The 13,950-nt window shown below is 37.3% G+C and overlaps 1 protein-coding gene across 3 annotated transcripts in view; it reads left to right on the forward strand.

The window, feature by feature from the left end:
* BRAF (B-Raf proto-oncogene, serine/threonine kinase) overlaps nucleotides 1-13,950 on the forward strand; it is a 74,902-nt gene that overhangs the window by 45,504 nt on the left and 15,448 nt on the right. For all 3 annotated transcript variants that reach the window (XM_085049520.1, XM_085049518.1, XM_085049519.1), the window contains exons 8-13: nucleotides 4,869-5,028; nucleotides 6,621-6,657; nucleotides 10,832-10,968; nucleotides 11,656-11,773; nucleotides 12,490-12,574; nucleotides 13,503-13,679. In XM_085049520.1, the coding sequence (XP_084905646.1) occupies nucleotides 4,869-5,028; nucleotides 6,621-6,657; nucleotides 10,832-10,968; nucleotides 11,656-11,773; nucleotides 12,490-12,574; nucleotides 13,503-13,679 (714 nt within the window). The remainder of the gene's footprint in view (nucleotides 1-4,868; nucleotides 5,029-6,620; nucleotides 6,658-10,831; nucleotides 10,969-11,655; nucleotides 11,774-12,489; nucleotides 12,575-13,502; nucleotides 13,680-13,950) is intronic.

Raw genomic sequence — 13,950 nt, forward strand, 5'->3', positions numbered from 1 at the left:
TTGATATGCATTCCTGCTGAGCAAAAAAGGTCCGGTGTGAGAATCTTTGGATAAGTCTTTTAGTCCATACAACAGGTGGGGGAAACCTCTTGCTCTCCAAAACTTTATTTGCAAAACCATGCTAGTGAACTGGACCTGGTTTGGAGGACTAACAACAACAGTGTGGTTCTTTAGATAGCCCCTGGTGTATGAAGCTATCAGGAATTTTAGGCTCATCAGCTTTGATCTGAGCCCAAAGACCATTATAAATAAGTGCACATTGTTGTGATTGTCCTGGTAGTTGCTTTTTGCCTACAAGCCAACATGGATGAAGACAAATTATCATAGGATAAAAAGCTGCACTAGGTTGTGTGAGGTAATGACTATTACAGATCTGTCCCATGGTGCTTCTAGACTTGACTTCAAAGGGTGCTGCAAGAATGATTTTTAGCTTGTAGTTACAAAGTGGTACTGCTGTTCTTTTTTCCAAATTGGCGTTTGATTTGGGATTATTGAGTATTTCCAGTCTGCAGATGTGGGGAAAGAAAAAATTTGGTTTTTGGCAGTGTCTGTGGAGTACCACAATAATTAAATCAGAACCTGTTTGGCCTCTGCAATTTAAAGTCTACCTGCTTGCTAGTATCGCTGAAATACCATTGTATCCCAGATCCTTAGCAGTCCTTAAAAAGTGCTTGGAACTGGGAGTGCACTGTGTTCTTCATTAACAGCAGTAACAAAAACTAAGTTTTTTGTAAACAAAAAAAAATTTTAAAAAGGCCTTTATTTACATTTTAGCTTGCAGTAGGTTTGGTTTGGATATAAGTGTGCAGCCTGCAAAGTAAATGGTGTGTGCAGCACTGAGCCCAGTGGCTAAACTGAGATGGACTTGTTCAGGCTGTGAGGGGGAGAAAGAAAATGTCAGTCCAGGAGAGATGCTGTCATTTTAAAAAAGAACTGGTGCACACACTATAGTTAGAGCTAGGTGAATGTGAATTTTCAGTTCAAGTATTTGCTCAACTTCAGCAAAATAAAAATACAGGCAACAAAAACTTGAAGCCCAAATACACCTATTTTAAGAAAAATTTCAAGAAAAATCTTTCCTGAGTAGACCAGCTCTTAAACACTTATGAAACATCACATTGGTGAGTATAGGATATTGAGGAAAATCTGTATTAAAATTTTCTTTTGAATTGGTAAAGTGAACTAATTTATATCATTGCAAATTCTAAAATCCAGTAGATATATTTTATATGATTCTATGAAATTGTTTGTTTATGTATAATATGTGCAGACACTTTTCTCAGTTACCTTACTCTTTCTTGTGGACTCAGTTTTATGAAATAGTAAATCCATGGAAACATTGGCACTTGCTGTGCTTGGTAAAGGGTATAAAAATTTTGCATCTTATATTCAGTTATTCTTGTCTCCTGATAAAACATCTGTTTTGCCTGATAAAAAGGGAGGGAACAAGCTGCTAATCCCAAACATATGGTCCAAGGTAAAAGCATGTTCTGTCACATTGCCAGGAAAGGTTATAACATATTAGACTGAGATTTGACAACTATCGGCTTGTTGCCTCAGAAGCAGAGAAGCATTTGTTAAAAGAATTCCCACGTTTAGGAGGCTGGGAGAAAGGGATTAATCTGCTTACTTGTAGAAGGTCTCCTTTTGGAGGTGACTCAAGTGTTCACAGAGGCCACAGGAACAACAGAAACTCAGACCCTGTTATTCAAACTGCATGTTCCTTTAAGACTCAGCCTGGGTTTTTTTGGGGAGTTTTATTTGATCTGGGGTTTTTGGGGGGGTTGGATTTTTGTTTGGTTGTGGGCTTTTTGTGTGTTGGGTTTTGTTTTGGTTTGGGTTTTTTTTGTTTATGCAGTTTTTTTGGTTTTTTGGGGTTTTTTTGCAGTGCATTTTGTCAGCGCTGTGCTTCCATAGCCTAAGAACTAGTTTTGGAGCTGGCCTGGAATAGATAATGTCAGCCTTTCCCAAATGATATCTGGCCTTTTGAGCTCCAGTGTCACTTCTACTCTTCTCCAGTTATTACAATTAGGAGTGCTGTAAGAACAGCCTTTTGGTAGCTCAGAGGATCACCTCATTCTTTGCAGTGCCCTGTTTTTCATAGATCAAGATCTTGATGCAGATCAAGATACAGCTTTTGCCACACACGGGCAGAAGGGCAGAACCTGGTGGTAATATCTTCTGAGCTTGGGGTCTCAGTAGGCTGTCTTAGCTAGCAAACCCCTTGTCTCTTTTACTTCACTAGTTAGCTTTTTCAAGCTGAATTTCCATTTAGCAGAAATAACCTACTTTTTTGAAAGTGTCTCAAGGACACCCATAAATAAAATCGTGTTGAAGCATGTGGCTAACTGCTTATGAGGTTGCCATGTCTGGATTCTTTGTTGTGTAAAGCCCACAGATCCTCCAAATAATAGCTTAGAGACTGAAAAAAGAAAAAAAATAATTCTTTATAAGCCTGGAATTGTTTTCTAAAGATCTGGACTTCCCCTGTAAAAATTTAATGAGTAGAAAAAACTATTCAAGTTGTTTTCAAACATGTTATTATGTAGCATGGTATCTGTGTTAGCAACATGAGGGACATGATGACCTGTGACCAGAAATACAGAAGTGGCAGATGACCATTTATGACTCAAAGGAGGATGTAATTGAAACAATATTGCCTCAATCTGGTTTTCTCTCCCTTGGCTGACTCATGATCACAGAAAATCTGATTGCTTCTGTTTTTGTCATGTGGCAGAGCTCAGATGGTGTCTCACAGTCACTGCTGGTGCAGTGTTCTGATGGATGTTGTTACATATTTCCATTAATTTCCTTATTACCTGAGAACTGTCAGGAAGTTTAAGCAGGAGTTAGCTATCCCAGCAATGACAGTACTGGCCTGACTGAGACACTTTTTAGATTTCTGATAATTTTTTGTGCAGCATTTGATATGCTTGCTTTAACATGAAAATAGAGTGCCTTTAAATGTCAGTCAAGTCCTGCACTTGGATGTGTGCAGTGTCCCATCTCCTGATGTATGTTCTAGTTGCATGGTTTACTTACAAAAATGTTTAGGAGTTCAAAATTTCCTCCTCTACAACAGAACATATTTTACCTGAAGGCACTTGGGTAGCAATGAATGAAAACTTCAGCTTCTGTATATGTACAACAACTGCATTTTAAAAAATGGTCCTGAAATTATGAACAACTTCTGAAATGCTGGGCTGTTCAAGGCCCTTTTTCAGAGAGTTGACTATTGATAGTGTCAGTTCATTGCTTCCCAGTGCATTCCCAGTATTTATATTCTGTCATGTGACAGTAGATAACTGCTTTTTTTTTTTTTAAAGTTAAATAGTATTGAACCCTCTACCTCTTTTCTCCTGCCCCATGTCCCAGACGTATTCAAGTATTTCACTGGAAGACGTACTAGACTGTTACATTAATTAATTCTCAAGCACTTTGTTTTGCCATTTTCAATTGTGACATTGTTGGCCAGAAAGGAAAAGATGACAGGTACTTAGGATACAGACAGCACTGAGTTCTGGGATCAGTGCCAAACTGTATCAACTTTTCAATGAAAGATAGGATAGTAGGCTATAAAGCAGACCTGTTTCTGAAAAAATGCCAAGATGTCCTCTTGAAAATGTTAGTTTTCCCAAAGACCTTTGGAGAGGCTAAGGAGCATTTGCTTACAATAGGTGGCATCAAGACCTACTACTGCTATTTGTTGCTGTCTGTTTTATTTCTGAAGCTTCTCCCTGTGGACCTTGCCTTTGTAGGCATGGTAATTAATCCATGAGTTGTTGAATGGCTGGAAGACTTCACTCCTGTGACACGAAAAGAAACCAATTCTTAAAAACCTTGTTGTCAGATACCATGTATATTTTAACAAAGTTTTCTTTGACAAAGGTGGCAAATGTTTTCATTAGCCTTTTGCCTTATATCCATTAGATTGAGTCATTAGGTTTAACAGTGTCTGACCTTGACTAGAATATGAGATAATTGCCAGTTTATTGCACTTTAACAAAATTAATGGATAACCAAAGAAGTGATTTTCTGCCATTTTACAAACAAAAACCCCAAGTGTTTAGATGTTTTGTGTTTTTCAATATTCAGTTCATTATACCTTAAATTAAAGACTTTAACTACATTTATGACTGGCAGCATTTGCATTTCTTCAGGAAACTTGTCTGTGTAGTCTGAATATTTATCTTTTAAGTCAAAGCTATTGCATTGTAGCACTGTAAATAACATTTGAAATGTTGTGCTATTCAAAGTTATTTCTTAAACTTTGAGGTTAAAAGGTGATATGTTTATTTTTAGTATCAATAATACATTGGCCATGTTATTTTTAGTATCAATAATACATGATTATTAATCAATTAGGTTGAATGACCAGATGTAATTTTCACTCTCTCTTCACTGAACATCCATACATTTTGTTTTATGACATTTTCTGACTGTAACATTAATATGTTGAGCGTTTTTAGTTCTCAATTGGTTACCATTAGAATGAGTGTATTGCATTGACTCAGAGGTGAGGGAACTGCAGGCTGTCTTTCTATCTGCAGTGCATGTTGGACAACATGAATTTTTCAGATCAGCATTTATTATTATTAGTTTGGTATAGTATGGTAGAGTTTTCTTTGCTTTAACTCAGAGTACTTCACGGCCATGTAATTAGGTAGTGTATGCAACAGAGAGTTAGTTGTGCAATTGATCATAGGGGAGTAGAGACCATTCATTATAAATTGTTTTTATTCAGGGCTTTAGATCAGTTTTTTTATGTATGTATTATTATAGTTGAAAAGGACTTACCACACCCACTATGCAGTGTTTGAAGCCATTTGTAGACCTAAATCCTCTTTTTCCTTGACTTTGTTTCTCAGACCACCAATTCTCCCTAGTCCTTCTCCTTCAAAATCCATTCCAATCCCACAGCCCCTCCGACCAGCAGATGAAGACCATCGGAATCAATTTGGGCAACGCGACCGATCCTCTTCAGCTCCCAATGTCCACATCAATACAATCGAGCCAGTCAATATTGATGTAAGTATTACTGACAATCAGGTCAGCAATAGTAGATTTGATGTGTTCCTTATGAGTATCAGTGTGTTAAGTTCATTGTGAACACACAAGTGCTGTGTTTCAAAGCTAATCCTCAGTGGTCTGTCAGAATCTTTAAAGATCGTTCATTTTTCATTTTTTTCATAGATTCTTTTTTGCTGTTGAAAGCTGTAAGAACACAAATAATCCATTCTCCAAAAGCACAGCTGCCTTTTGACAGTCCTGTCCTTTTCATTTTCAAAGAAACATTCTGCCCCAAACAACTGCCTTTTTTTTTTTGTCATTAGTCCCAAGGCTCATGCTGCTAGCTGTAGTCAGTAACTACACTTGCAAACCATTCTCTGTGTTAAACACATTTTTATGCTAGATAGAGAATTTGAGTATTTGTATTCCAGGCAATATTTCTGGCATTGAAGAAAATGAAATTAAATTAAGCTGAGTTCAGCTATACTCATAGTTCCTTAAGAGTTTAAAAGCCCAGTATATGTTGTTCTGAACATTCCTTTGGAGTGTTCAGAAATTGCTACACTTAAGGTTTTTTTCCACAATTTTGGAATCTCTGGATGGTAAAACGTAATAATAATGGTTGGTATTAGCATAAGGACAGGTAGGACCTTTCAAGATACTGCCTTTTTCTAATTTTGAGACATACTAATTTCTAACATACACAGTTCGTATTTTACCCTTAAGTCTGCTCTCTAGAAATTAGTCATTTGTCTGGTGAGCAGTCTTGAAATCTGCTTTTTGTGCCTGGACACTGAGGCACAAAATCTGTTTTGCATGTGAGCTGAGGGAAAGGTGAAATGTTGACTTCAAGAGTGTGACTCTGTAAACATTTGCATGTGGTCAATGGCAGTGGTGCAGCTGAGGCATAGGCAGTGCTTTTAGTAAAGCATGTAAGGGAACAAATATAATTTGTTATTTGTTATTATTTATACAAATATAAAAGAAGAGCTTTATTATTAAAATGGACATACAGAAGGAAACAGAATTTGCTACTTCTGTTTAGAAAATCCTTAGAGTAGTTTGCTTTTAGTCTAGACATGTTGCAAAAGATACTCTCAGTTCACAGAGGATTGCCAGTGAAAGACACATGTTGCAGTTAGTCATTTCTGAGAAGAACTGTGTGCCTGGCTATGCAAATCAGGTGTATTGTTACAAAAAAAAAATAAAGCAGGATTCATTTGACTGGTGTACCTCAGCACAGGAAATTGATGTCCCAGGTTCTGATATTCAAATTCAGATAATTTGTGCTACTGTAATAGGAACATTTGAGTCAATATTTCTTCCTATGTTTTGGCCAATTGTGTTTTTAAGTCAATATTTTCTTGTCAGCATCTCTTTTGGGTAGTGTATACTTCACTTTACTACTGAGGGATGCTGTTTTAAAGCAACTTAATTTTGAGAAGTTTTGTAGTTCTTTGGAGTCATTGCTATTAGTAAGTCAGGATAGGAAACCACTTTTATTTTATGAGCAACATATGACATGGATTCTCAAATTGATCAGCCTCAACTGATTCCAGAATGTAAATGTTAATACCTAAATTAAACACAGATTTTTAATTTTTTTATAGGACTTGATTAGAGACCAGAGTTTACGAGGAGAGGGAGGTAAGTAGTGTTTAAACTACTGTGTTACATTTAATTACACAACTGGTTTGTCCCTTCCCGTTACCCTGTCTCCTTCTACAAAACACAGGCACAATGCAAAATACAACTAGAACAAAAAGGGAATTTACATTTGCTTGTCCATGAACTAAATATTTGTTTCACAAAGATTTGAGTCATTTGCTGGTCATTTTGGGAGTGGGGGAGACAGAAGGAGAAAAAGTTTTGAAGTAGTATCTAGTATTTTTTAGTCTTAAAATTATTTTGCACTTCCACTTTTTTACTTACACACACAGACACACACACACTCTCATTCACTCACATGGCTGTACACAGATACACTGCAACTTCCCAAAGACTTTTACGCCTGTTGTTACCTTTTCACCCATGGAAACAACAGGGATTTTCAGTGAAAACCATCGTGGTAGATGGGCCTTCCATACAAACTGCTGCACCCTAAAGCAGCATGAAATACTCCAGTTCTTCTCCCCCTCTACCCCTGCTGAAGTTGCTGCTTTGCTGTACTGCATGCCTGTGCTACTCTTGGAAGCAGATTATTAGGATCTTACACTAAAGCCAGGTCTTTTTGTGTTTCCTTCAGTAACTCACAGCCCTAATTCACAGTTAAGTCAGAACTAGTGCCAGGAGGTTTATTTTTCTTCATGTGTTGTGCACGGGCCTCTTGAGTCACTTCTCCCCCTGGTTGTCAGGGTCCTGAAGAGGGCTTCTTACGTGCTCTATTTATTCCTATGAATATAAGAACAAAGTAGAAATATTGAAAATAGAGAAATACTAAGTAGGGCAGGCATATGACAGTTTTTCCAACTCTGATAACACAGTTGTCTCCTACTAGTTGTAACTTGCTTCAGCCATAAGTATGGTCTGAATTACCACAATGCACCATTTCCTGATATCAAAGGTCTTGTACTGTGGGCTTTCACTAACTTTGTTTCTCCCATGCAAATCTGATATTTGGTTGGATGTGTTGTGTTTGATGGAGCTGTCTTTAATAATGCCAGCAATAAGCGCTTTTTGAAAAGAAATTTCCTTTAATCCTGCAAGCTACTAATTGAAAGTTGCCAGCTTTAGCCATTTTTTGTATGTGTTGATAGGTGTGGCTCTCCACAGTTTTGCCCATTTTGTCCAACATTTAAATGTTGTGCGATCATGTTGGTTTTAACCTTTGATCATAAACTGTCTGCTTGGCATCTGAAAACAATTGGCTATTTCCAGTCCTAAAACGTTGTTCTTGGGAATTGCCTTTTTTTTTTCCAAAGTACAGAAGCAATCTATGATTAGGAGTCAAAGCATCCTAGTTATTTCCCATGACTTCTTTCATTTCTTCTATGTGTCTGTCTTTCTGTCTCTGCCTGCCCGTCTCTTTCTCTCTAACAGCCCCTTTGAACCAGCTGATGCGCTGTCTTCGGAAATACCAATCCCGGACTCCCAGTCCCCTCCTTCATTCTGTCCCCAGTGAAATAGTGTTTGATTTTGAGCCTGGCCCAGTGTTCAGAGGTAGTTGGGCTCTTCTTTCTTGTTTTCACCCAAACAAAATAAGTAAAACCACAGATGCTGTTTGTGCCTCACCCTCACACCGTGTGTATGTAAGTGTGTGAGTTTATCAGAACACCTCTGGTTTTTGCTTGGCCTGGCTGGAATGCTTTGAATGTGCTTTTCACACATACTCACTTTCACCTTTACACGCTTGAAAATGATTATAAATGAAGTCTGACTTAAATCTTCAAAAGCAAGGAATTTCATAGTTGAGGTTTTTCTGTGGACCTTAACATTTTTCTAAACAAAGGTCACTGGATTGCATTGCAGTGATTTTAAAGATAAGATGATGTCCTTAACTTAGAATTTCCTTGACTGTTCAGTTTAAGTCAGTTTGGTGCTATAACAGTCTTCTATATTTAATGTATCTTTGTTTTGAAAAGTAATGTAGGAAATTTAATGTGAATTACAAACATTTCCATTGATATCTTGTTAGGTCTCAAGCTTTTCAAATAATGTGTCATGTCAGCTTTCAACAAATACTTCATTTTGACAATGTGCTATTGACACCACATCGGGGCTCTAGATGGTTTTAGTAGTTTTTATTTAGTTAGTAAATTTGACTGAAACAGTATTTCTGTGCTGTACTATGTAAAATAAGACAGTTATATTTTCATGTCATTGACCCTGGGGATAATTCAGGCCTTAAGCTGTCAATGGATCTGTTATATTGCACAAAATCCCCAAAAAAACCTGTGGGATTTCGTATGCTGGAGAAACCAACTATTGAGTAATAGCATGAAATGTTAATACTTGTCTCTACCTCTATGTGTAGAAATGGTTCGTTCAGTGCATGTAGTGTGGTTTTCAAATGCTACCATCTTGGCTGTTTCAAAGACTTTTGTTTCAGAATATAGCAAGAGCAGTTCACCTTTTGAACTTGTAAAGATCTTCCAGAAGTCTTTGTAAGAAGACAGGTGTTCACAACAAGCAAACTGGCTACAGAAATATGTTACATACAGCGTCATAGTCCAAGCTATTGACTTAAGTCCAACATTATCTGAAGTATTCTACTCTAATAACTTGGAAAACAGGCCATCTGGTATTATTATGAACAGATTAACTACAGTGTTCTGCCAAGTGCTGTAAGCATTTTTGGTGAAGGGTGAATATTGTGCTAGTGTTCCTATTTTGCAGTGTTAAAATTTAAGCAGGAGATTTTTAGTTACCTCAAAGAAAACGCATTCCAGATCTTTGCTATTGCAGAGAAAATCTGTAGCCCAGTAAATTTTTGGAAAGTTGCTTATGTTCTGGGAAGAGCATACATTTAATTCCACATTTGTTTGATTTCAGGTGAATCATATAACAAATAAATGGCAGTGTAGTGACCATAATATGAATACTAGTCAATCCTTCAGGTCACTGGCTTCCAGCTGCTTATAAATGTAGTTAGGATGCCCAATATGCATCGTTAGTGTTGCTTTAGTGTGTGGGACAGAGTTTACAGATGCTCTGTCCCATTTTGGGACACCATTATTGGTATGTTATTTTGTACATCCACTTTTAAGTGTATAGATTTTAGCTCAGAGAGTCCAGTGATGGATATATAGTCTGATAAATTAGCATGCACTGAGTGACTGAACTTGAGCAACAGTTTTAAAAGTCACAAAGTCAGTTTTTGAGGTCTGGCTGGCATTAGGAGACAGTTTTTGCTTAAGGAGGGAGCTTTTAGAAGAGTATGAGGAAGAATGTTGTCTTCCACCACTTCCCAGAGCACTGATGTGAGAGAAAGTGATGGAATGTTAGAGGTCTTGTTCAATGACATACATTGTTTAGCAAAGCAGCATGAATTTAATTAACAGTTGACCCTATTTTATGTCCTTTGCATTGGAAGGGTCAGCATAACCTTGTTACAAGTAATTGTGATGTATTTTAGAAAGCAGTGTGTAGATCAAGTGCTCTATTTGAAAAGGGCCACTGGGGCTCTTAAACAGCTCTCTTAGTAACATTTTCCTGCATAGAATTGTTTAGATAACCTACGGGCTACAGACATACTGTTCCTTTTTGTGTTTCCTAGAATATGCTTCAAATAGCTAACTAAAGTACTTGTTCTTTTTTAATCTTTTCTAAAGTCTAATTTTTTTAAAATAATAGTTCTCTGCTAACAGATAGCTTTAAAACAGCCAAATGATTTTCAGGTGGCACTTGGAGACTCAATCAGAAAACGTTTCGATTATTTGCATTCAGGCTATTTTGATTCCAAAGTATGGTATTTCAGCTATTTATTGAGTTCCTAAAAGCTAAGCTACAAGAAATGTCAGAGGTAGATGCTGCTAACTAAAATGCTACTGTTCTTCTCAAAGAAACCGATGAAATTTAAAAAATACGTTTTAAAGTATTTTTTTCTTACATAAAAAGACATTGTCCTTTTGTTAATTCATGAAGAAGAGACTGGGAACTGTCTTTACAGGGATGTTTGCTATAGACTTGTCTCTTCCTGAGATCTGAGACTTGAGCACTGACCTAATATTAGGACAAAATTCCTGTGTATGTTTGTTCTCTCTTAACATTTACATTGATGTTTAGAGATACTGCATCTTAAACACAATTCTTGCACCTACTATCAATACATTCTTGTAAACTGGATTCTTACAGATAAAACTATCCTATTTCTGAAATTTAGGCTCAGCTGCAGGCTTGTCTGCAACACCTCCTGCTTCTTTGCCCGGGTCACTAACCAATGTGAAAGCGTTACAGAAATCACCAGGACCCCAACGGGAAAGGAAATCATCCTCATCCTCAGAAGACAGAAACAGAATGGTAAGGGAAAGATCAGCTCTATTCTTCTGTAGAAATATTACACAACATTCCTGTCAGTTTTCTTTCATCCAAGTTTTCTAAATTAGTTTGAAGATGAGAATGGCAATGATCAAGGATGTTAAACTGATAAATAATAGAGTGGTATGACCACTTTTAAACCACTTTAAACCAGTAAATAATTGTGGGACTGATATATAAATAATTTAAATAATTGACTAAACTCACTTTTACTGGTGTGCTTCGTATTGTAATGCCAGTTTCCCTTCATATAACAGCTTAACTTTTCCCACCATGATTCCTAGACTTTCAAAGAAATGAATGTATGTAACAAATTTTTACGTAATGATACATAAAAACATCCAGTTGGATGGTTTAGTATTATGATTAAGAATTTAAAATCAAATATTACTTTCTTTTTGGTAAACGTTTCTTAATATTTTTTGGCTTTAACACTGCCAGAAAGCTGTTGCAAATATTTCATGCCAGGTGGTAATTTGATATACCTGTGTCCTGTGGTTTTGAGTATGGCTGACTTTAAAAGTCAAAAGACAACATCTGAACAAGAAAATCCTTTTAGGACATTAATGATGGGAAATGCTGATGGGAAATTTTCAACAAAGGAGCTGTTTTCAGAGACATTAATGCACTGGTTTTCTTCCTTTTTATTGTTTTTGCTCATTCACAAAGAAAACTCTTGGTCGACGGGATTCAAGTGATGACTGGGAGATACCAGATGGACAGATCACAGTCGGACAGAGGATAGGATCAGGATCCTTTGGAACAGTCTACAAAGGAAAGTGGCATGGTATGTGGCCATCGTGGCAAACAGCTGTTCTTGAGGAGGTCACAGTGCCTGCCAGGACACAGCCAGCTGGACAGTGGCTTCCCACAAACACTGGGGTTTTGGTGGGCACCAGGCTGGATGGGAGCCAGCAGTGTGCCCATGCCACACAGAAGGTGTCCTGGGCTGCAGTAGGCAAAGCATTGCCAGCAGGTTAAGGGAGGCAATTCTCCTCCTCAGCTCTGGTGAGGCCACTCCTGGAATGTCTAATTCTGTGCTCCTCAGAACAAGAGAGACATGGACATCATGGGGAGAGTGCAGTGAAGGGCTGTAAAGATGATTTTTAAATTAATAACTAGTGTGCTAAGTAACTAGTGTAAGAACTTCATATTGCTTAGAAACTCAACTCTTGCATGTTCTTCTGAATTGAGAAGGGTAAAGATCAAACATAGCTATTACAAAGGTAGAAGTATCCATCTTGATGAATGAGGATTTAAAATGTGTATTTTAATAGAACTGGCTTCAGAGTTTTCTCAGAGATTTCTTCAGAGATTTCTCAGAGTAAAGTAAGAATAGTATTTTTTACATTTTACTGCATATTTACTTATTTTAAAATTGTAGTGATTTTTTTCATGTATGCTAAAAAACAGAGTATCCCAAAATTTCTGCTTTTCTGTATAGCATTTCCTCAAGAGAGGAGTATGTATCAATGGCACTTACTAAAAATTGCTGTTTTAAAGGTGATGTGGCAGTGAAAATGTTGAATGTTACGGCACCCACACCTCAACAGTTACAGGCTTTCAAAAATGAAGTAGGAGTGCTCAGGTAAGAATATTTTTAATGGCGTAAAATAATGTGTGTAAATTTGTGCTTCACTAATCACTGAATTTTAGATTTCCATTAGAACACATTGGTCTCACTCCTACGTGATGATGCTTCAGGCAGAAAAAATAACTTGCCATTTGAAAGTATTTCTTTGTACCCACTGCTAGTCCTTCCCTGTATCTGTTTGTCAATACATATATGTCCAAACACTCAGGACTGTTTTTTGCTATTTTACTACCTCCAGGAGACAGTCAAGCCCAAGTGTGAGCTGTTGGCCTTTCTTTCCTCTCATTCACCTTTTGAAATTGAAGGAGAGCATAACTAATGGCTGGTTTTCAGCTACAGTACTGCCCATATTATCTGTTGTTTAATATTTTCTGTTCAGTAGCATTAATTTCTTTAAGTTTTTTTTTAAATTTATTTCTGATAAAGTCAGTTCTTGATTTCCTTTTCTCATGTTTGTTGCTTTTACTGTCTCAAAGGAGGTATTTGGTTTGAGTTCAGCTCTAGAAAGGAAAACCACCAGCATGGTGTGATGAATATTTATCAGGAAGGAGCATTACATCCAAGTACGATCTTGAGCAATGCCGATCATAATTCTGTTGTAAGAATCAAAATAGAGAGGAGGTTTTTGCCCCTGGAAACGTGATGTGTTGAGTTGGGCATCTGTGCTGCAGAAACATCCTGAATAAGCTACATGATGAAAGGGGATGGTCAGCCTTTTTTCCCAAGAAAATGTTACGTCCAAAATCTCTAAGCTCATAGTTGTGGAAGCAGACACTTTCTAAGGTGTGCTGCTTTGGGAATCTCTTCATCTTTTTGACAGAACTTAATGAAATTTGCATCTACACTGTGATAGATCTGCCTGGGTTTTCCTGGTCTCCTGATCTACCTGATTTCCTCCCGATTCTTATTTTTGTGTAAACAGGAAAACACGACATGTGAATATCCTGCTTTTCATGGGTTATTCAACAAAACCCCAGTTGGCTATTGTTACACAATGGTGTGAAGGGTCCAGCTTGTATCACCATCTACACATCATTGAGACCAAATTTGAAATGATCAAGCTAATTGATATTGCACGACAGACTGCACAAGGCATGGAGTAAGTATTGAATTACTTGTCTGCAAATGAGCACTGGGGCAATGTTGACTTGTCCCCTTCACACTCTGGCTGACATTGACAAGTAAGGCTAGCTCTCTGCTCACTTTACTGAGCCCAGGGTCCTGTCTCAATCATCAGAGCATTTGGTGAAAGTATCAGAGCTCTCTAAGTAACGGATTTCAACATCTGAAGAGAACATACCTATTTTGTTCTAGGGATTGGATATAATCCTTACTCCCATAGAGGGCCATTGAGATAGAATTTACAAAAC

This window comes from Lichenostomus cassidix, chromosome 1Ab (genome assembly GCF_008360975.1).
Source record: "Lichenostomus cassidix isolate B80296 chromosome 1Ab, HeHo_3.0, whole genome shotgun sequence".
Taxonomy (NCBI): domain Eukaryota; kingdom Metazoa; phylum Chordata; class Aves; order Passeriformes; family Meliphagidae; genus Lichenostomus; species Lichenostomus cassidix.